General features: G+C 35.7%; 1 protein-coding gene across 1 annotated transcript; it reads left to right on the forward strand.

Annotated features, from left to right (window-relative positions):
- Positions 1-1723: 1723 nt before the first annotated feature.
- MANSC1 (MANSC domain containing 1) lies at positions 1724-24317 on the forward strand. The gene is made up of 4 exons (XM_072653925.1): positions 1724-2160; positions 9359-9695; positions 15420-15560; positions 21605-24317. The coding sequence occupies exons 2-4, from the start codon at positions 9473-9475 to the stop codon at positions 22564-22566; spliced, it is 1326 nt and encodes a 441-aa protein (XP_072510026.1). The 5' UTR covers positions 1724-2160; positions 9359-9472; the 3' UTR covers positions 22567-24317.
- The last annotated feature ends 227 nt before the right edge of the window (positions 24318-24544 follow it).

Below are 24544 nucleotides of genomic sequence, written 5' to 3' on the forward strand. Positions count from 1 at the left end.
GAGAAGGGAATGGACATGGGAGATTTGAAGGCACACTAGAAAAGAACTGGCAAATGGTTGGATATGTACAATGACTGAAAGGGAAGAAGTGAAGATGACACTGAGATTGCCAGCCTGGATAACTGGAGGATAGTGGTATCTTCAACGGTAATACTAAAGTTGGGAAAAGGAGAGAATTTGAGGGGGGGAGGTGGATAGGGAAGATGAACTGGATTGGGTAGAAATTTTGAATTCAATAAACTTTAAAGCAGGAGAGTTTGCTAAGCAATTGTGGTAAAAGGATAGTCTGGAGATGACAGTGGGAAGTAACAAATATTTCAACTCAGTCCAGAACCAGTATGTCAGGGGTGTGTGGGTGTTGAAGAGGATGCCTAGAGATACAGTTACATTAGGTGGAAGACAGTCTTATTGAAGGTTAGTAGATGAAAGGAATGTCAGAGCAAGAGGTCTGGAATTTTGTTTAATATATGGAACAGTATTTCCAGTCCATGTTGAAAGGAGTGAGTTGGAACAATATATATTTGCAAAAGGATTGATGGGGGTGGGGGGTGGGGTGACAAGAAAACAGGAGTTAGGGATTGAGGGTAAATTTGCTCTTATATATCTATAAGAGCAAATTGGTATATATCTATATATTTATATATCTATAAGAGCAAATTTACCCTCAGTAAACTCAGTGACTGAATAATATATGGTTGGGAAAGAAGCAAATGGTGGGAGATTGTTAGCTATAAAGGATAGAATTAGGTGGCAGATGAATAATAAGGCTTACAGATCTCAAGAGATGAAAAAGGAGTATACTGTAACAGTAAGTGGTGTGGTGAACTAGGTTGAAGAATGTCCTTTTCAAGAGAGGAAAACAACGGGGTTTTTAGAGAAGTCCTATCATGGCCTTCATGAGGTCATTATTCTGAGTCTTCCCACTGACCCTACAAGTTCACATCTGACCAGTTTAATATTTATTTATATCACTCAGAATTATGGTTAGCACTTTATCAGATCTTTCCTGAACCTTTGGTCAGTAGTTCTGCTAACAACATTCCGGGCAAACTAGCCTCTTTTCGAACTCAGCATTTTAGTTTCTGTCTCTGCATTTTCACTGGCCTGGAATTTACTCTCTAGACCCTTCCACCATTCAGAATCTTTATTTTCTTTCTGGTGCCATCTCTTGTCTCAGAAGAAGATATGAGAAAATGCTGGTCCTGCCAGGGCATATGGATATGAAACCCTGTATGTACTGTCGGAGTAGTTTGATGTGTTGGTTAGTTTGTTAAACTGCTTTTCTTTCTTTCTTTTTTTTTTGTTACAAAGGATAGATTGAATGAGTAAAATTGAGAGAGTTATTCAGAAATGAGGATGATGTCAAAACAAATAAATCAATAAAATTAAAATTTTTACAATGAAGTGATTGGATTAGATTTTTAAAATCTCTTCCATCTCTTAATTCTACGAGTCCATGATTGGGAGAGAGGGACAGGAGGGTGGGATAACAGAATCACGATAACAATTTTTTAAAATCCTTTTTCATTGATTCTCAATTGGCTGGAAATCACTGAAATTCAAACCCTCAGCACGAGCAGTGAGGTGCAAGGCACAGAGGGGGAATCACACTTGCAGTCCCAGAAGCCCGAGGCAGAACAAAAGGGAAATCCGGCATCCCGCCCATTCACTGAATACCACCTTTCCCTCCAGGATTTGAGGGCGGTACTTAGCCGCCCGCAGCCTCCAGTGGGGAGCCTAAGCCTCAGCCTTGGCCCTGGCCCAGCATCTCTCCCAGGTTTTTCCTGGCTCCCGAGAGACAGATCTGAGGCCAGTGGCCTTGGTCGCAAAGGCCCCCAGAGCACCCCAAGCCCCAGACTCAGCCTTGGCGCGGATAGGAAAGGGCTCGATTTTGGAGCTAAGCAGCTCCGGGTTGCAGGGGTAATCTTTCAGCTTTAGCCCTTCCCCCCTGCAAACTTTGGGCTGTTGTGACGGAAGCAGGAAGCAATTGCGTAGGATACAACCCCCCATCTCCTCTCCCCCTCCTACTTTGCAGGCAGTCTTCCGCAGGGAACTGTTTGGGGGACTTTGCCACCCTTCTCAGTGACCGTGGGCATTCCTGCAACTAAGTTCTTCGAGCATCAGGCAGCATCAGGCTTTCCCTGGAATCCTTGGGCAAAGGTAACTGCGTCTCCATTCCTGGCTTTACAAAACCGCGCCCCCTCCCATTCCCAATGACACCCACTGGGATCCGAAAAGGAAGCACACCCCCTCCCCCTCTTCCCTCGCACCTCTTTCTCCGATCAGGCACCTGTCAATTCCAGGGGACCTACCATCACATTCCATTAATTATTTATATTCTTAAGAGTTTTCACGTGGGGCCAGGAGGGATTGTTGTTTGAATATGTGTGTGGAGGTGGGGAGAGGGTGGGGTGGGTACGGTGAGGTGGGTAAGGTGGGGTGAAGACTCCTTTTGTTTGCCCTTAGAGCGTAAAGCTAAGAACTAGGGGTGGAAGCTGTTAAAAGGCTGATTTTTGCTCCATGTATGGAAAAACTTTTCTAAAAATTAAATCTGTCCAAAATATGTCTGGAAGATAGTGAGTTCCCCATCAATGGAAGTCTGCCAGCAGAATTAGATGATCACTTATTGTGGATGTCATGGGGAGGATTCCTGCTCTAATATAATTTATACTACAAAGTCTCTGAGGTCCCTTCTGACTAGATGCTTAGATTCTGCAAACTGCTCGGGCAAGTAATAGCATAGGATCAGAGGGTCAAAGATGATGACCTGGAAGAGACCTCTAATACAATGCCCAGATAAGGAACTGAGACCTAGAATGCTTGTGACCTTCTTAAGGTCATTACAGGTAGCAGCCTCTCAATGGGCATTTACTAAGCACCTATTAAGTGCCAGGCTATGCTAAGTATTGGGGATACAGAGAAAAGTAAATGGCAGTTGTTGCTCTCAAGCATCTCACAGTCTAATGGGGGAAGCAATATGCAAATAACCATATCCCAATAAGATACATATGGGATAAATTAGAGGTAATCAACAGAAGGAAGACATAAGAATTAAGGGGGACTGGACTTCTTGTAGAATGGGAAATTTTAGGTGGGACCTCAAGGAAGGGAGAAGATGGAGAGGAGGAGGGAGAGAATTCCATGTAAAGGGGACAGCCAGCCAGTGAACATTAGATGGAGTCTGCAGATGGGGAATCTTGTTTGAAGGAGAGCAGTGAGGTCAGTGTCACTGGATTGTAGAGTGGGCATTTGTCTGGGGGCGGAGTGAAGAATGATGTAAGATATAAAGGGCCAGGTTGTGGCGGGCTTCAAATGCCAATTTTCTATTTGATCTTAGAGATGATAGAGAACCACTGGAATTTATTGAATGGGAGAAGGGTGACATGGTTTATGTTTTAGAAAGATTAGTTTGACAGCTGAGTAGATAGAAGAGACTTGAGGCAGGGAGACCAACCAGTAGGCTATTGCTGTAGTCCATAGAGAAAATGAGGGTCTGCCCCAGGCTGATGACTGTGTCAGAGGACAGAAGGTGGAATGTATGTAAAGCAAAGAAAATGGACCCCATATGTAACAAGAGTAGGGCTCATAATATGGCTAGAAGAGAGGCAAAATAGACGTCTCTAACCTCTTCTCCCACCACCCTTCTCCGTAGAAGTCTTTCATTCTTGCCAGTAGGAGGCTGGGACCAAAGGCCACTCTGCTCTCTTCAGAGAGAAGTAGGTACCAGACTAGTATTGTATCTGTTTGATCATATCAAGGGCTATGATCAGGTTCCATCTAACTTCTGATAAGTGTCATTTGGAAAGAAGGGAGACCCTAAGCTCTATATCCAAAGTTTGAACCCTTTTATACCTACTACTGTTTTTATAATAAACACACATAGTGAATAACAAGGAACCCTATTTTCCAAATTGTAGCGAAACAGAAACCAGAGAAGATATACATAGGAGAATATAAACCAGACAGTAGAAAATGAAGGAGTCCTCCCCTTTGGATTGAGATAACTCAGCTCAGACAAGAGAAAGAGTCCTAGATCTCACTCAAGGGGGAAGTTCAATGAAGTCCCTAGTATAGCAAGCTAGGAATAGGGACATGGTGGAGATTACTAGCTCCTTTCATGTCTTCCCAATCTTTCCCTTCAGCAGCCTGAAGTGAGGTTGGTCTCTTCCATCTTCTGTCTTCAGTCTGGAAGCCAGGAATACCCAAAGTGATAAGTCCCAAAAAAGACTTGAAGCTTGACCAATCCCAAAGAGGACTGGCTGCCTAAAGCATCCTCAAAAAGAACTGGTAAAGGCTGGAGCTCTTTACCTTTCATGAATCCTGCTTCTCCCATTGGGCAAGGCATTCATCTCTACCAGTAAGGATGAGTCTCATACTAACAGGCATTGAGACAGATGTTATACTCACAGAAGATATTATAAAAATAAATTCAACCAGATTTGGCCAAATATTGGAATGGGGGAGAATAAGGAGTTCAGGATGACACCTAGCCAGGATTTAAATACCGTTCTGCTGAATCCATTCCAGTTTACTTTCTACTTTCTTCCTTCAGGGATTTCTCTTAAACCTCACAGCGTTGCATTGGTGTGTGCCTTTTCCCAAGAAGCTTTACAAAGAGATAGGTAAAGAGACTTTCTGGCTCCTCTTAGTGCATTGTCATCAAAGAAAAAAAAACTAAATGAAGGTCTGAGGTTAACAGGAAAATTTTAATAAGCATGTTTTTTCTTATCTAACTTTTAGCCTACCTCATCCATACAGAAGCTAATAACTAAGTTATTGTCTATAAAATGCTTATTAAAAGGATTTTTATATACTATGGGTTCTTATACTATGGATCTAGTCATACTTCTCACACCCTGTTATATTGTGGTATCCAGTGCATTACAGTAATTCAATTCTTCAAACATTTATTAAGCAGGTTCTGTATAAGGCTCTGTTTACAATCCAGTGGGAAAGAGAACAAATGCACAAATTTCTATGAGTACTAAGACCTTCCTTTTGGTTTGAGTTTTCATCTGCTAGTAAAAGGCAACAATTCTTTGGAGATCACACTGAAAATTAATTCATTCTAAGGTATAAGGATCCTTAGATCTTTTCTGAGTTCAGTTCTAATAGAGATGATAACAAAGAAGAAGGACACTGAGGGACACCAGAGGATCAATCTGGACTTGAACCATCATTCTGTTACCTAACATTTATGTGACTTTGGCTAGTTACCTAACCTCTCTGGGTTTCAATTTCCTGAGATGGAAAATAGATCTCTAAGTTTCCTTCACGATGGAAATCCTATGATCTGGAGCGGGGGCAGGGGGAGAGCATAGAAATCAGAGATTGGGGCACCAAAAACAGGTTTTTTCCCCATACTGCAAAGCTTGGCTCAGGTCAGTTTCTATCTCATATTTATCACTAGTGCTTGTTTTTAACAAGGAATAAATAACCAAGTAGGATCACTGGCAAAAGAGAAGCAAAAGAGACAAAATAAAAGGTTCATACCCCTATTAGAAAGAGGTGGCTTTGGCTGTATCTCAAAAGTAGTATGCAGAGTGGCACTGGGAAAGAAAAATTGCCAAAATTAAAACTTTACCTCCTCACCTCCAGAATGCTGTCATCATTATCATCATAATCACCTCCACTACCACCATCATCATCACCTTCATCATCATCATCATCTTTTATCTAGCACTTACTATGTGCCAGGCACTGTGATAAATTTTAAAATGAAGACAAATATTCATTTCTTCTTCCCTTTCTTCTAGTTAGGTGGAAGGAGAAACCAAAACGAAAAGTTTTCAATAATCAAAGTAGATAAATGTCTTTTCCAGTGCCTTTCTGCAATATCTTCCTTTGCTTTAAGCATTAATGAGATGTAACAATATATTTATTATGAAAGGCAGTGTAACAGAATGAATAGAAGGCCAGCCCTGTCAGTCTAGAAGATGTGGGTTCAAACTACCCAAACATAGAATAAGATACTTACCTCTCAGTGCCCCAGGGCAATTCCAATATAGAGATCATAGACAAATTGCCAATCTACAAAGGTGAAGGACATTTTCCCCACTGGGAGTCTTTTAACTGAAATATTAAAATACTCAGTTGGATCTGTGATCTCATTGATTGGATTTTTTCTTCCAATGAAATAAATTGAAATCCATTCATACCCACCGATTTTCTTTACTTATTTTTGTAAATATTTTATATAATATTGAATTAATTGTTTCTTGACTGTATGATAGAAGAAGTTTCTTCTAAATCCATATAATCCTGTTTTCCCCCTCTTTGGGAATTTCAATATGGCTTATTCAGTTTCATTTTCTGAGATTGGGTTATTTAAATTTTCTCTTATTCAGTCAATCTTGGTATTTTACATTTTTGTAAATATTCATCCTTTTATGTTATTTGTTTTATTAGCATATAATTACAAATAATTTCTAATAATTCCCTTTGTTTTCTTTTCATCTGTTGTGATTTTTTCATTTTTAAGCATGGTAAGTTGGTTTTCTTTTTCAAATCAAATTAGTTAGCAATTTATAAGACTTGCTAATTTCTTCAAAAAATCAGCTTCTGATTTTTTTTTTTGCTTATCAATTCAACATTTTTATTTTCTCAGTTTTATTTCTTCTTGGATTTCCAGAAATTATAGTTTTGTATTTAATTGAGCTTCCATTTGTTGCTTTTCTAGTTTATAAAGTTGTATACCCAATTTGTTGATGAGATATAATTTTCTCCTTAAGGACTGCTTTGGTTGCATCTCAAAAGTTTTTGTATGTTGACATTTCTTTGATGAAGTTATCAATTGTTGCTATGATTTATTCTTTGACCTACCATATAAGTTTGAATCTTTTTAAATGCCCTTTATTCATTAAAATTTTTTATTGTATTTTGGTCAGCAAATAGTGTATTCAGTATTTTTATTTTTCTGCTTATGTTTATGAGATTTTTGTGCCTGAGCACATGTTTTTTAATGTGGCATATAGAACTCATATTATGTGTATAGATATATGTATACACACACATACACACATGAATATACATAGACACATGTTCTTGTGTTTCCTATTCAGCAATCAGCAGAGATCTATTTCTCAAATATAACTTTTCTGAAATCCTGTTCAGTTACTTAATTTCTTTCATGTTTATCTTTTTGTTAGATTTGTCTAGATCTAAAGGAAGCATATTAAGATCCCCAACTATTTTAGTTTTGCTATCTGTTTTTCCCTATAATTTGATTAACTTTTTCCTTTAGGTACTTAAATGTTATACCATTCAGTGTGTGTGTGTATGTGTATTGTATTTATATTATTTCTTAATCTTTGATGTCTTTATGCATAATGTAGTTTTCCTGCTTATCTTTTTTTTTTTTTAAAAAAACCATGGCAGTTTTTACTGCTCCCTTGTTTGAGATCGTAATTGTCACTTCTGCTTTTAAAAATTTGCTTAAGGCATAATAAATTCTGCCTCAGCCTCTCATTTTAACTCTATGTGAATCTTTATGTCTCAAGTATATGCCTTACTAACAACATGTTGGTGGAGTCTGTTTTCTTATCCATTCTCCTTCCCCCAGTTCTATGAGTGTATTAATCCTATTCAAGCTCACAGTTATGACTGTTAATTGTTAGCCAAAATATTCTCTTTTACTTTATCCTCTGTTTCCTATTCCATTCTTTACAAAGAAGGTGACCCCCCCCAAAAAGAATATGATCAACACTAGTAATCTATAATTGAGGTGCTCTGCTCCTACTCCTCTGACCCTCCTTTCTTCCCCTAGTCAACACCATTATGACTGGTTATTCTACTTTTTCTCATTTTAATCCTCCCCTTGAAGCTGAAGTTTGCTTTTCTGTGACACTTCATTCCCTCACTCCACATTTTTGCATGGTATGAACTGGCCCTGTCTGGTCCTGTCCCTTTTATAGTCTGGCTGTCATTGTTGCTATCTGGCCAAAGTTCTGGATGATGAGACTGGGACCATGTCTGTCTCTCTCTTACAATCAATCACTATTTTTTGCCTTCTTTCCTATCAGCTCAATGCAGATATTTGCCTAAGCCTTTCTCTGTATCCTTCTCCTTGCATGATTTCCAATGGGAAGTTGTTTTCCTCTCCTCTTAGCCTCTTCTGTTCCTACTTGGATGTTGATTTCAAGTCTTCAATGAGGCCCTGGACAGTATGTCCAGTAATTGAGCTGGCATTTTCTCCTAATATGCTTCTGCTTAAGGGCCCCACCCTGAATCCATGGGCAGTGTCCTTCAGAAGCTTGTTCTGCCTCATCCTGCATATTCAACTTTCAGAGCTGAGATCCCATTGATTTCAGGCTCCAAATACTAGAGCTCACACTGACATCCTTCTCTCTTGTAGTAGCCCCAGCATCGGCATATTTAGGCCCCCTGGAAGGTTCTCACTCAGAGTGCCTGCAGCTTTCATGTCATCTACCAGAGCTATCTTCTGCCTCTCCTGTCCAACCTTTGCTCATCATATTGTGAGGTCCTGGACTGGGTAGAGATGCTTACTTCTATCTCTCTTTAGCTTTCTCGATCATTGCTATTTTTGGTCCCCTTTTGTCAGAGTTCATGTGGGAGAGCTGGGCTCCTCTACCTCCACATCAATATGTTAATGAGAATTTCTCTCAATACTTACGTGTTGCAACCTGCTCATATCCACCATGAACCTTTCCATTGCCCTCTATCTGATATTAATTATCAAGCCTTTTATCAAGTGTTGCATTCAATATTTCATAGCCATGTAGAAACACTGGCAGAATGATGATATGGGCCTTAGTTTCTAGGAGAATCTTGGTGTCATTAAATGTCCAGTTTCCTGAGGACAATCCAGCCTTCTCTTGTTCTGGACCCAATGGTGCATTTGTATGACCTATGCCAGATATACAGGAAACCAGAAGGTGAGGAGTTTTCTGCATCAGTAGTGTCAAACTCAAACAGAAATGGATCCCTGTCAGCTGCATAGTGACTTAGAAAACCACAAGTTAACATTATCTTTATTGTACTGTATTTTAAAATTTAGTCTGTTAAACATTTTCCAATTAGGGAAGTACTTGGCAGTTTTATAGACACCTACAGCCTAAGCTGACAGTTTGATCCCTCTGCAGGGCAACAGTGAAATAATGGACCCAAACCAACCTTAGAATCATGTGTTGGTGCTAAACATCTGCTAGGTTTTTATGACTAGTTTGTTTTTAGTACATTTCTTATCATCTAATAATCAGAATGGATGAACTTAACTATGTTCTGTCATGACCACCAATAAACTGATAATTTTTTCAAGTCTGAATTAAATGGAATTTTTCTTAGCTATATTTGTTAAAGGAACCCCCTTCTGATTCATTGTTCTTGACATTTGTTCCAGAGCTACAGAATTCCAGAGAATTCCATTGTCTGAGCGTTGCCTCTGAAGCAATAAGAAAGCCAGAGACCTCATCATCTTTGAATTTTGAAAGCTGAACCTTAGTTAAAATCATAAATGTCCTTCAGAGTAAAGTTGGGCCTGACTTATGCTTTTGTAATGATTTGTGCGCTGATGCCAACACAATCTATTAGTCTGAGCTGCCACACCAAGAGCCTAGAAGATGTCGTGATTGACATCCAGTCATCTCTTGCTAATGGAATCAGAGGCATTGAGCCCATACATACAGAAACTCAAGAAGATTGCATTAATTTTGGCTGTTTGACAAAAAACATAACAGGTAAAAAAGATTTACTTTGTTTTTGTTTCTTTTTTCTTTTGATGTAGTTTCCATCATATATTGTGTGATATAAGTGAATATTTGAGATTACAAAATAACAAGTGGTGCTTAAAAGGTTAGGCAGCTAGGTGGCATAGTGGATAGAATGCTGGCCCTGAAGTTAGGAAGACTCATCTTTCAGAGTTCAAATCTGGCCTCAGACACTTACTAAGCTGTGTGACCTCAAGTCACTTAACCCTATTTGCCTCAGTTTCTTATCTGTAAAATGAGCAGGAGAAGGAAATGGAAAACCATTCCAATGTCTTTGCCAAGAAAACCCCCAAATGGGGTCACAAAGAGTCAGACACAACTGAAAAAACGACTCAACACCAAAAAAGTTGAAAACTAAATTCTTTGCTAACTTAGACAATTCATTTCAATAGACAGTTTTTAGAATATCTCATTTTGTCATAAAGGAAAAAAAGTTTGGTGATACAGAAAACAAAATTGTAAACAGTATCCTCAACTAGAAAAAATATCTTTGAGTCTTAAATAAAAAAGAATAAACATTGTATCTTAAGGTGATATTTCTTGAGCTGCAAAGCAAAATCAGTAACACATTTACTACAGCTGTATAAAAAAAATAAAGTCAAAATTAGGGAACTTTAGAGAGACCTGGAAGGAGACAAAAGAAAAAAAGCAATTAAAAAAAAACTTCTGTCCCAAACTGTACAATGTGTACAATGTAGACTAGTGATCCTGACGTTTTTAGGATCTAGAGGAGTCTCAAGTCACTTAATTATCAAAGATTTGAAAAACTTTCAATCTGTTGAGAAGGAGGAAAGTAAAATATTATCTTGGGTTTGTTTGGCTGAGGAAAGGGGAGACATAGAATCATGTGATAATGTGAGGTGAGGTGGTAAACCTCATGGGGAGGTGTTAAATATATTTGTCTTGTTTGTTGAGTGACTAAGAGGGTGGGTTGAGCAGTCAACCATGACTGATTAGTAGAAACCTGACTGCCTATAGAATCACCCCTCAAATATTAATTCTGTAAATATTTATTCAATGCAGAATACACTTATTAAATATCTACTGTATATAAGACATCATGCTAGGTAAAAAGTAAAAAATACAACAATCCCTACTCTAGTGGAGTTTACATTTTACTGGGGAGAATACAACTCCTATACAAAGAGATACAATGTAATTTGAGAAGAGAGGTAAATCCACACTAGTATTACAGTTGGCTGTTGTCCTTCATTCTCAAAGAGGACCAAAATGACACCATTATGTTGGAGTCAAGGTACGGTGTATCCTACTGTGGCTGATCAGCTTGGAATGCTCCACCACAGGTCAGGCACAAATAGTCCACATAATAGTATTACAGTAATGTAAGAGAAAGCTTTGTATAGAAGAGGTAGCATATGAACTGAACCTTGAAGGAATCTAGGGATTATAAAGGATAGAGGTGAGGTGGGAGGACATTAAAGACATAGTTGACTGCTTGTACAAAGGCATGGAAATGGAGGTGGAATATTGAGTGTGGTGATCAGTTTGGCTGGAGTATAGGATGTAAGGAGAGTAGTATAAAGTTGGAAAGTTAAATTGTAGAGAGCCAGGCAGAAGAGTTTGTATTTTATCATGGTGGCAATAGGGAGCCATTATAGTAGAGAAATGGCATGGTCAGGGTAAGAGCACTGCACAAATCTTGGTCTCTCCACCTGTTCCACCAGGCTGGTTGCAAGATGTTACAGCCCAGCCCCACATTCAAAAGATGGCTGATGGCCAGGGCTTTAGTTGGCCCCATCTACTCTTCCAAGTTTTGTGGATGGGGGCAGAATGAGTGGTGCTCTAGTTAAGTTACCAGCTAGCACAGGCCACCTAATTGCCTATGGAAAGTGAGGAAGAGAAAGGAGTTGAGAATGATTCAAAGTTACAAGCTTGAGTAGAAACAATGCTACTTTTATTTCAACCAATTTGTTTTTCCCTCAAGGGGATAAAGGAGGCTGCCCTCTGTATTTGGTTTACCTGGAAGACTGGGTTTTAACTATTGGTTTGGCTTCTTTGCCCCCTGAAGCATTAAAAACTCCAGCCTGTGGATAATCAAGGCTCCAGAAGTTTTAATAGAACTCTCAATGATTACCTTATGAGGATGCCTTCCTGGATAAGTATTGCCAATTGGCATAGTGAACATGGAGGTGAAGGAGAGTAGTGTTTTATTTAAATTTCATAAGGAGTTGCATTCTTTTAAAAAATCTTATCACATTTTAAAGTTTTTGTATTGCATTATATTATTCCCAAATGGCTCATCCTAATCCTGAGCCTTAATCATTTGACTAGATCGAGCTAAGCCTGGACCAGAATATAGAGAACTGGAAGGATGGGGTATTCTCAACAGAAATAGGAAGGTAGATAATAAGTTCTTTTTTTGACATGTTGAGTTTGAGAGGCTGATGGGACAAACAGGTGGAGATGTCCAGCAAGCAATAGATGACATGACTAAAATTCAGGAGATAGATTAGGGAAAGATAAAAAATTTGGGAATAATTTGCATAGAAATAATAATGAAGCCCATGGGAGCTGATGAGACAACTTAGAGAGAGAAGAGGACCCTGGACAAAGCCTTGGGGAGATATCTCTATTTAGTGGATGTATTCAAAACAGAAAAACCTGAAAGAAGCAGACAAGACTATTACATAAAAGTGAAAGTAATAATAACTAACAAATATTTAACACTATGATAATGAATATTTAATCATTTAATTAAATAATTAAGTGTTTTAATTCAACAGTTAAATTATTAGATTATTAGTAATATGAGAAATGAATATATATAATATTAACAGGATAATTCAATGTTTAGAAAGGTAATAGAGAAATTATGTCTAAATTGCTTGTTTTTAAAACTCTAAATAACATATATTAGAGAATTAAATGGGAGAAAAGAACACTTTCTTTTCAAGTACACATAAAACCTTCACAAACCTGATCAAATAAGCTGTTTCCAAATTCAAAAAATCAGAAATTATGCCTACTGTATTTTCAAAGTACAGTGTAACAACATTAGAAATAAATTACAATAATTTGAGTATACTACATAGAACTACATGGAAACTAAAAACAATTAAAAACAATGTTATGTTGAAGAAAATAAAAATAATTGAGGATTTAAAAGACTGTCTTCAATAGTTTCACATGTCAAAATCTATGGAATACTGGCAAAAGAGTTCTTTGAAGCAAAGTTGTTTCTTTGAGTGCCTATATTCATAAGAGAAAAGGAAGAGATCAATTAATTAAACCTGTTCCTAGAGAAGGAAAAAAGCAACATTCTACAGGAGAGTTAAAAAGTTAAGAGTTAAAAAGATAGAGAATAAAGTTAAAAACAAAAGTGAATAAAATAGAAAATGAAAGAATAATTACAGTGATAAATAAAATCAGCTTTTTAAATAAATACCAGTGAAACTGACTAACTGTTAGCAAATTTAATTGTTCTAAAAAGGGAGAGGAAACAGAATTAATGGGGAAGTTGCAAAGAGACAGGTTTGGGTTTCATTTAAGGAAAAGCTTCTTAACAATTGAAGCTATGGAAAAGTATAAGGGATTGACTCAGGAAGTAGTGGGTTCCCCTTCAATGGAGCTCTTCAAGCCAAGTCTAAACAATCACTTACAGGGGATATTGTAATGAGAATTATATTTTAGCTAGAGCTTGTACAACCCATTCACTGAAGTCTCTTCCACCTCTGAAATTTTATAATGCTGTGCAGAAAAAGACAATGAAGTATCATGGAAAAAATAATGGATTTGCAGTTAGAAGACCTCAGTTCAAATTCTTTCTCTGAAATTTACTAATGTAACTTTGGACAAGTTATTTGTTCAACATTTCAGTTTCCTCATTTGTAAAATGAAGTGCTCATGTATTAAGTGCCTACTATGTGCCAGACACTGAACTACGTGCTTTACAAAGTATTATTTCACTGTGGTGAGATAAGTACTGTGATGATCCCCATTTTATAGTTTAGGAAACTGAAACAATCAGAGGTTAAATAATTTGTCCAGAGTCACATAGCTAGTAAGTTTGAGCTGAGGTCTTCCTGACTCCAGAGGTAGCCACTTAGCTACCTCTGTCTTACAACAGTCCTGCCAGTCCTGGATCCTCAGGCATTGACACCTGCCCTTTTGCTTGCTCACCCTAGATCCTCAAATATTGCCATTTGACTTGCCAGTACACTCTAAAGATCCCTAGGTCTTGCAATTTGTTCTGCTTTTGAACCTTCCAATTGATGTTGACTCCCTGAATTAATAATGAGAATTCCTTAAGAATAAGGACTCTCTTTTTTTATAGCACATGGTAAATGACTGGTAAAGCCTTTTTCCATTCATTTCTCAATCACTCAAAGATGACAAGAAGCATCATTTCATGAGATACTTCATCATTTTGCCTTGCAGTTCTCATTATAAGCATAAGTAAAAATATTATCATAATGACAATTGCTATATATCCCCCAAAAGTTGTTGCAAAGGACATAGAGGTAGAAAAATAATTGTAGAATACACCAAAGTTGCTCCCTGAAACAAAAGCATATCTATCTAACTTCAGTGTTCTGGTGATGCTATATGGGATATTATAACTCTGAGATATATAGGACAATGGAAGGACATATTCTGGGTCTTAAGTATGCTCCAGAATATTGTCAGTTATATCTTGCAAGCAAGAAGTGTTATAAATGATACAATCCCATCTAAGACATATATGATTAGAAAAGGAGATTGGCTAGTCATTTAGTGAGAGTGGGAGCTATCAGATACATAGCACAAGGGTTGCACTGTCACCTGCTGAACACTGAAGGAACTAAAAGAAGATCTCTAATATGTTGAATGGATCTTCTACAGAGCATTTACAGGCTGCCATGAAAAGGATGAGAAGGTTTAAATACAATGCAAACTTCAGGGAGTGCCAATATCCATGAGATCCCAGATTCCTGCCATGAGGAATGAGATATGTTTTATTGTCTATTTTTCAGAGCCATCACTGGTTGGTTTTTCAGTCAATCACTCTGGTTTCCATTTAGAAATAAACTCATTTACATTATTGTAGTCATTATGTATATTTTTTTTGGTTCTACATATTTCTGTTTCTACCAATTCTTGCAAATCTTCCCATGTTACCTACATATACAAGACCTTTTGTTCAATCACGTGCCACTGAATGAGTACTCATTTTGTTTCCAGTTTTTTGCTATCACAATTGAATAAAGTGTATTAACATACTAATATATCATAAATCAATTAAGATAGTTCAGTTTGAGAAGTATAAACAAATCTAGAAAGACCATTAAGAATTAGTTCAAAGGAAAAATAAATACACCATGAGAAGAGAGTACACACAAATTACAGCCATATAAAAGGACTAAGTGATTGAGAATAAATGGATAAGCAAAGCTGATGGAGACTTAGAGGAAATTACTGACACTCAAATCTAAGTGGTTGTAAATTTATTTAATTTTGCTGATATTTAGTTCTATATTTATAATAAATGATCTATGATAAAAATAAGCAACAAAATTCATTTTACTTTTGTAAAAGGAAAGGAAATGATTTAACTGTCTTGGTTGTGAACATAGATGATCATGTAAGAATATAAAATACTGTGCTTCTTCCTCCTCAGTCTGCCATAGTAATGTAAGAAATTACATATGTTTACTGACTTATGTAAAATATTTAATTTGCAGTATTTCATTGTAGGAAACAAAGAGTGTAATTTGATCATCTTTGATGCCCGAAAGGCAACTAAACAACCAAATTGCTACTTGTTTTACTGTCCCAGTGAAGAAGCTTGTCCATTGAAACCAGCAAAGGGAGTTATGACCTATAGGAAACTGAAAGGTAATGTAATTTTTAAAAACATTAAATAAACCATTTGTGTCTGTTACTTCTTTACTATTTATTTTTTATTTGATTTTGATATTTAGAATAATATAATGTTTAAATCCCCAATTATATGTATTCAATTGTCTTATTGCTTGATTCTTATAAATTGCCAGGTGGTACATATTTGTTGTTGATTTTTCCATTCATCAGTAGATAATATCCTTATGTCTCCTTCAATGTTTTCTAGTTTGAATTCTGTTTTATAAGATACCATTAGTACCACTTGTATTTTTTTGATTTGCATTTGTATATTCTATTTTACATCAAACTTTTAAATTTCAATCTAGCTGTATCCTTCCTATATAATTTTTTCTTTTAATGGGATAGCTTGGAATATTCACAATTATAAGTAATAATTTTGATTTGTCTTCTGATATTACCTTGTTGTTCTTGATGTTTTCTGGATATATTGAAATCTATTTTAATCTTCTATGTCTTTTCAAATATTATAACTAGTTAACAAAATACATTATGTTTATTTGTTTTTAGATGATTATTATAATTTCATGAAATTCAACTTTTCTATTATACATAGGCACTTTGACTTTGGGATTTTCAGTTTTCTCTTTTGCCACTTCTTTTTTATCATTGGTTTTTCTCATTTATGTTAAATGCTTTTTAGGAAATATAAATGTATTTTAGTGCACTTTATATTTTGTATCAATCATAATACTTAATTTGAACCCAATCTCTAATTTGACTATTTCTATTACAGTTAGAAAAATGTTATTTCCCTTATTACGTATGTAAATGTAAGCATGTATATGATGTACATGTATAAAATATTAACTATATATAAAAAAACTCAGCATTTTATTATTTTGTTAGGAGCTTATTTGGAGCTCTTCATTTACAGCTCTTGAAGATGTCTTTAAGTTATAAATTTTTGTTGGTAAATTCTTCTAAGTCCTGTTTTTCTAAGAAATATATTCTTTCATTTTCAAACATGATACTTATAGGCTATGTGTTTTAGGGATTAAATCCTATTCTCTAATATGATTTCTGCATATTTTGTTAAAGATTTATAGGGTTTTTTTGTGGGTTTTGAAAACTCCAATATTACTTTAATTTTTGAAATGTAATTTCTTTTTTTCCTTTTTTGATACATAAGTTTTTTTTTAATTTCTTGGTAATTCTGAAATCTAACATTTCTATATCTTACTTAAAATTACTCCATGTTAGGGGGACACCTGTATTCTTAATTGCAGTGTTGTTTGATCTTTTCTACCTGGAAAACTTTTTCTAATTAATAACAATAGCTAGTATTTCTATAGCTCCTTACTTAAAAAAAAAAAATTTAAATTTTCAGTTCCAAATTCTTTCCCATCTTCTTCCCCCTTTTCCACCCATTGAGAAGGCAAGAATTACAATATCAATTGTGCATATGAAACAATGCAAACCATATTTCCACATTAGTCATTTTCAGGGAAGATAAATAAGAAAAATAGAAAAAAATGGTTCAATTTATACTGAATTCACCAGTTCTCTCTCTGGAAATAGTATTTTTCATCATATTGGTCAGGATTACCGTTTTTCACAGTTGATTATCTTTACACTATTGCTGTTACTATGTAAATTGTTCTTCTGATCACCTCATTCTGCATCAGAATAGAGGTCCTTTCAGATTTTCATCATTTCATATAGCACAGTAGTATTACATTATATTCATATGCTATAACTTGTTTGGCCATTTCTCACGTGATGAACATCCCCAAAATTTCCAATTCTTTGCCAGCACAAAAGAACTTCTATAAAATTTTCGTACTGATTTGTTTCCTTTTCCTTTGTTGCTGTTGTTGTTTTACTGTTTTTTGTTTTTATTTTTGTTTTGTGAGTTTTTCTGGGGGAGGAGTATAGACCTAGTAAGGGTATGTACAGTTTTATAGCCCTTTGGACATAGTTTTGGACAGCTCTGCCAATAGTGCATTTGGGACTTATTTTTCCACATCCCTTCCAGCATTTGTCAATTTCTTTTTCTGTCCTGTTAGCCAAACTGATAGGTATGAAGTGGTACCTCAGAGTTGTTTTAATTTGCATGTCTCTAATTATTAGTCATTTTGAGCATTTTTCACTTGATTATTTATACTTTTGATTTCTTCCCCTGAAAAATACTTTTTCATAATCCTTGACCAGTTATCAGTTGGGGAATCTATAGCTCTTTAAAGTTTGCAAAGTACTTTACGTACATTATCTTATTAGATCCTCACAGCATCTCTGAGAGGTAGGTGCCATTATCGTCCCTATTTTACAGATGAAGAAGCAGGTTAAGTGACTTGTCCATGGTCACATGGATAGTAAATGTCTAAGGCTACATTTGAACTCAGGTCTTCTTCACTCTAGGTCCACCATGCTATCTACTTGTTCTACCCACTTGTCCATTAGTTAATTAATAGAATGTCTAGTTTTCTTTATCCTTATATTTTGGTAGTCCAAATAGTCTGATATTTACTTTTTCTTTATTTCCAAATCTATTACTTTATCCTCCACATCCATAGTTGATTTTTTCAAATTATTTTATCTAAGCTTGCCCTTAAGTTTAATTTTTGATACTTATTACTCTTTGCTTCACTTCCTTTATTCTGTTACTTTTCACTTACCCTGAGGTTTTTAGTTCTCAGGCATCACTTCACAGTTTCCTTTATTGTTTTTTCATCTCTTGTAATACGTTTCTTTTATTGAATTAGAGACTTCTTTTTACTTATTCTATACATTTGTGATCCAGTTTACTGAATTATTTTGTATTTTTTTCTATCCCTCCACTAAAGTTTCAACATGCATATCTGAAGAAATTTTATCTCTAGGATCTCTTATTTTATGGAATTTATTTGTTGTATAGCAGTTTTAAAACTTACAATTAAATATTTCTGTTCAGAGATGAGAGTGGTAAAAGGGGTAGAAGAAGGGTAAAACTTATTACTTAAATATGTTAAATATGATATTGAAGGGCTCTATGCCTTGGGGTGGGGAGCAGGGAATCCTCTCATTATGAATGGGGGGCCAGGAGGAATTTCAACATGTTTTACAGCAGGATGGGAAAATCAGTGCAGGAAGTCTATCTTATCCCCTTTTTACCAGCTGGACAAGAATCCTTTCAACATTAAGAAGGGAAAGGAATTCTTTTCACTTCATGGAGTATCAAAAGGGTAGCAACAGAAATTTCTCAAGTTGAAGTAGAAATGAGGAAGTAGCAGAGGAAAATGAAGATGGGGATTTCAGTATTAAGAGTTTAGGACAAAATCTGAGAGGAATTAGGGTCAGTAAATTTAGGTTTATGATTAGGGACATTATTTTAAGATGCGTTTAGGTTAAGGTTAGGGATAGGGTTAGAGTTAGATTTATTTGGGGGAGAATTAGAGCTAGGTTAGAATTAGATTTATTGAGAGACATAAGGAAAGGTGATAATGGAAATGAGGGAGACATAAGGAAAGGTGATAATGGAACTGAAGATTAAGAGGGCTAATTCCCTGATCAGAGTCCGTGGGGAACATTTCATGGCACCTCCTCTTATACTGGCTCTGTATTTGTTGACCTGATGTTATGTAGAGTATGAGAATGACCTTTCTAACACTATTGTTCTGTAAGAAATGATGAGCAGGCAGATTCCAGAAAAATCTGGAAAGACCTACATGAACTCTGGTGCTTGAGTGAAGAACCAGAAGAACACTGTACACAATAACAGCAACCATTGTGCAATGTCTCGCTTTGATGGACTCGGCTCTTCTCAGCAATACAATGATCTAAAGCGATTCCAAATGACTCATGATGGAAAATGCTGTCCACATCCTGAGAAAGAGCTATGGAGTCTGGTTACAGATCGAAACATAACATTCTCTCTTTTTGTTTTTCTTTTTCATGGTTTTCCCTTTTCATTCTGATTCTTCTTTCACAACATTTCTAATGTAGAAATATATTTAATATGACTGCGCATGTATAGCCTATTTCAGATTGCATGCCGTTTTGGGGAAGGGGGAGGAGAAAGAGGGAGAAAAAAATTTGGAACTCAAAATCTTATAAAAGTGAATGTTGAAAACAAATAAATGAATAAATTCTGCTTTCTATGAAAGGGGGCGGGGGGAGGGAATGACTAGATTGACCTTTCTAGCTCATGGCACTTTCCCCAAAATGGGTGGAGATATGGAAAGTAATGGATCATTCTGCTTGATGCATAAAGAGTGGTAACATACCTGAACTGTACAGTACAGTATAGATCCAAAGAAAAAACTATCATCAGGAAGCCAAATGGCATAGTGTCTATCATGGGACTTGGGGTCAGGAAGACATAAGTTCAAATGTAAACCATACCTAAAAGCTGTGAGAGCCTGGGCAAGTCACTTAAGCTCTCTTCCTCATTTTCCCCAACTATGAAATGGGTATAAAAGTAGCATCTCCCTCTCAGAGTTGTGTTGACTACTAAATTAGATAATATTTTAAGGCATTTATAAATCTTAAAAGTACCCTATAAATGTGTTATTATTATAATTATATTTCTCCTTCTTTGGGTAATTTTTACTTTGGGTAATTTCTCCCCTCTTTTCCTCTCTCTTTCCTTCCCTTTGTCCCTCCTCATCCTTCACTTCTCTCTTTTCCTCTTTTTCTACCCACTGTAGGATGGGGATGGAGTTAGTTGTTGCTTCTATTCCCTTTGTAGGATTTTGGCATAACTGGTTCCCTTATCTTCTCACTATTTAACCATCTGGCAGGAAATTTTTCTCAGGTTACTCTTTTTGTATTTCTTTAAAATATGTATTCAGGGGATTAAATTATGTAAAGATTTCCACAAAATCCAGATAAGTGGAGAACAGAAAAATCCTATTAATTGAAATCAAGTGAATTAGGAAACCATAGAAGAAAATTTTCTCACATAAGATTTTTGAATGGAATTTCATTTTCACTTTCCAAGAATATGCAGACACACACACACATATCTATTCCTTGATTAGAAACTCTTTAATGAAAACATTTCTGGAGCTCCTCTTTGAACAATAAGAGAATAATTAAAATTATTTCATAGCCTCTACACACATTTGGATACATTTGATATGTTTGATTTAAAAAAATCCATCACAACAGTACAGTCATATTTTGAGTCGTCTGACATCAAATTAACAAAACAAAACCCAGAGGTTTCTACTTATAGTGAATATTTACTGGATAATTTCATAAATAGGATACATTTATACCCTGAAAGTTTATGATCTCCAAACTAGTTCCTACCTCTTTCCACCTCTCCTCCCAAACAAAAATTGCTTGATTGTTTTTGGGTTTTTTCGTTTTGCTTTTTACATTAAAAGGAAGTAAAGTCAGAATAAGTGAAGTCAGGATTGTACTAGATGGCCTTTGAGGTCCTTTCTAATTCTGTGACTTAACAGGGACTGCTTTTGCTTTCTCTTTACATTTCTAGCACTTAGCACAGAGCTTGCCACATATGAAGCACACAAATGTTTGTTGATTGACTGATTTGGTGAAGGCAACGTGTAGCCAGCTGTATGTATAGGCTATTTGCAAGTAAGCTGTAAAAAGAATATTGGGAAATTGTATCCCTGATTCAAGGAAAGGGAACCATGAAATATCACTGTTCATACCTTATTTAGGAATGATTACTCTTCCCTTCACAGTCCATCCACATCTGCCATACAAATATTCAATGGCTTTTTGTAAGCATCATTTTAATGAAGTAAAAAAGTTGAGTCAGAACTAAAGTGCCATCAAATTTTAAAGACTCTCCAGTCATTTATCAGTGGGTTTGAATTATGTATTATGTCAATACTTCCTCCTACTGACATTAGTGAAAGATTTCCCCACTCTTTCTTCTAGCACTTTACCTACTCAGGTTAGCCCTATGGCGCTGGAAGGCAGGGCCACACTAATCCTCGTTCCCATGAAATCTCATTTTCACTCACCATCTGTGAATGTCTGTTTCATAAATTGATATATGGTTAACTTGTTAAACCTTTTTGCAAGAAAATTCTTAAATACTCTTATTTTCTGTATACTTTCAGATTTTTCTCCTTTGCACACAGCTGATTTACCACATCCAGATGCAACCCCAAAAAGTTTTTACTTAACTGGAAAATCTTCACAAGGAGTCAGAAATCCTGCCCAGTTGACAACTCAACTGAACCATACTAATATTTTGCCAAAAGCTACAGTTTTTCAGAAGTTTGAATTCCAGGATAATTTGGGTAAAGAAGTAAATAAGAGTAATAAACTAAGTTCACAGCTTCCTGCATACAAAAATAAAGGAGATCCTCAGAGCTCAGAAATTTCTTCAAAACAAAAAGTAGCTAATGTATTGTCTGAAAATGTAATTGTATTTCCGTCTAAGGCAGCTGCTACATCTCAATCCATTGTCCCCACTGCTGCAGTACCTGCTACTTTGCAATCTACTATCCCTCCTCTGATGCCTTCTTCAATTTCTCAGCAATTAGCTGTTTTTTCAAAAGTTACCACTGAGCCTCAGCCTGTTTCTTCTACTACTGCTGCTACTACCCCAAAGTCCCTCACTCTCGCAGTTTCTACAGCTTTTACAACCACTACAAGGCAGCCTTCCATAATGACAAAAACAGCTACAACTACAATGCCCAGGGAAGCTACAAGCATGAAAGTCACCTCAGAAACAGTGCAGTTTAATGAAACCATCAATTACCCAATTTCTAACAATGGTGATTTTAAGTACTCTTCTACATTTCCAACATCAAGTGTTGATTCCCTCGCTAAAAATAAAATTGTTTCCCACGAAAATGGGAGGCTTGGTTTAGGCAATTCCCCACTTGATACTGTTCCAAGAAATACATTTCATCTTCAGTTTGAAAAGTGGACACTCATAGGCACATTGTTCTGTGGACTGTTGTTTTTGGTAATAGGTCTCATACTACTGGGCAGAAAGCTGTCAGAATCCCTTCAGAGAAAAAAGTATTCCAGACTAGATTATTTGATCAATGGAATCTATGTTGATATTTAAAGAAAAAGAAAGGTGCCTTTGATTTTTATATAAGCAATTGGAAAACCCAAATTATTTCTTATATGTTAGCTTCCAGATTACATTTTAGAGACTAGCCCTTTGCCGCTAACAAAACAACAGAAACTGAATCAGTTAACTCCAGAAATTTGACTAAAGTATTGAGTATAAAGTGCTACTGAAATATCACAGAACAATTAATAGATTAAAAAAACTAGCTTATAGAAGAAAAATGCTGTGACTTTAGGATGCTAATAAAATATTTCTAGTTCCAGATAAGATTAACTTTGTCCTGAAGGTTCTTTGAATATAATTACATTTTTTGTATTAGCTTTTAAACACTACACAAAACATTTAAATATTTTACCACTCAGATTTGTTTCTAATCAGGAATCAAATGAATCTTTTGACCCTGAGAAGTATATCATCATGTCCAATTCTATATTTCTTAAAATTATCCCTATCAGCCAAGTTCTTAATTGATTAAAATTTGTATCATGTTTTAATGACAAATATACCTAATTGTACACTACAATATATTCTCAAGAGGTCAGTTTGCAGGCTTGTTCAGCTTAATTACTTTCCAGTAGAGCTTTTGGGGCCATTTTAATGTATAGTAGTCAATGGACTGCATAAGTTACTTCTAACTTACTTGAGTGTATTGTTTCATTAAGAAAATAAAATGTTTTCCAAATTTGTATATGATCTAACATCATTAATGTTTATGAATTTTTATGTAAACTTCACCAGTTGTCATAAAATGGTAGACTTAAATCTGGAAATGACTTTATAAATCTGGTCCAAACCCCTAAATTTGTAGGTGAGAAAAAAGTAGGTCTAGAAAATTTAATTGAATTGTCCAAAATAATATAGCCAGTAAATGGCAGAACTGGAATTAAAACAGAGATCTGACTCCAAATCCATTTCTTCTTTAACTATACCATACTGCCTCTCAATTTAAACTTTTAGAAAACTATGTGTCAAGAGTTAATTGTGTGATCTTAGAGTTGTGGCTTTATTTCTTTGGGTCTTATTTGTAGATTGAGGCAGTTGGACTACACTAGGGATTTCAAATTTCAAGATGGTGACCCTAAATTCATGTCATATGGCTCTTTATTTAGAGGAAATTTGATCAACGAATTTTTGTTTAGAAAAACAAAGATTTAGATACTTGAAATACTTTAGTGAAATAAGCTTGAAGCTTATGTATTTTGAATTTGAGACTGCCAGACTAGATAACTTCCAAATTTCTTTCTAGCTCTTCTTCTACATTAGAAATAATGTTCAGGGCTTAAAAAACCCTGATTCTTAATTTGTTGGCATGCTTTGATTCTTATGAATACAATAGTATATACTGCTGTTTATATAAAATGCTTAATCAAGAAAGATTTTAGTTATGTCTTGCCTATTTTTTTTAAATCTGTAAATACATATTTAAACTTTCAACCATGAACACTAGAGGACAGTAGTATAATAAGTACAGTTAAGAGCACAAGGAGGAAGTCACTCAAATGAAACCTATTCCTTTTCTTCTCTATATGGAGTTCACAGAGGAAGGAAAACTTGTTTACGGCTAAGACTCAATTACTGTGAATAATGAATCCCACAAAGTGATCACATTATTTGCATTCATGCTGTATTTCAAACAAAATTTTCCAACTATTTTTCAGCTGAATGACTTGATACAAATATTCACTGGCTTTTTGTAAACTTAAAGCAATTTTATGAAATAAAAAGTTGAATAAGAACCAAAATACCATTGAATTTTAGTCTCTTCTGTGATTTGTTTGTGGATTTGAAAAGTGTGATAAGTATAAATAAGTCCTGTTGCTGACATGAATGAAAAATTTCTTCACTATTTCTTGCAGCATCCTGGCTAGCCTGATCAGTTTTGTGCCATTGAAAGAAAGGATAGCCCATTACCTCTTATGATTTTTCTTTGCTTGGTATCACCACCTTAGATGCTGAGGTAACAGTCCTT

Source organism: Notamacropus eugenii, chromosome 3 (genome assembly GCF_028372415.1).
Source record: "Notamacropus eugenii isolate mMacEug1 chromosome 3, mMacEug1.pri_v2, whole genome shotgun sequence".
Lineage (NCBI taxonomy): Eukaryota > Metazoa > Chordata > Mammalia > Diprotodontia > Macropodidae > Notamacropus > Notamacropus eugenii.

What these genes read in the sequence shown, in the direction of transcription:
- MANSC1 (XM_072653925.1), top strand. Translation starts at nt 9,473, where the DNA reads ATGTCCTTCAGAGTAAAGTTGGGCCTGACTTATGCTTTTGTAATGATT. An exon ending in TTTGACAAAAAACATAACAG is followed by an intron (nt 9,696 to 15,419) that starts GTAAAAAAGATT and finishes ATTTCATTGTAG; the next exon opens with GAAACAAAGAGTGTAATTTG. An exon ending in GACCTATAGGAAACTGAAAG is followed by an intron (nt 15,561 to 21,604) that starts GTAATGTAATTT and finishes GTATACTTTCAG; the next exon opens with ATTTTTCTCCTTTGCACACA.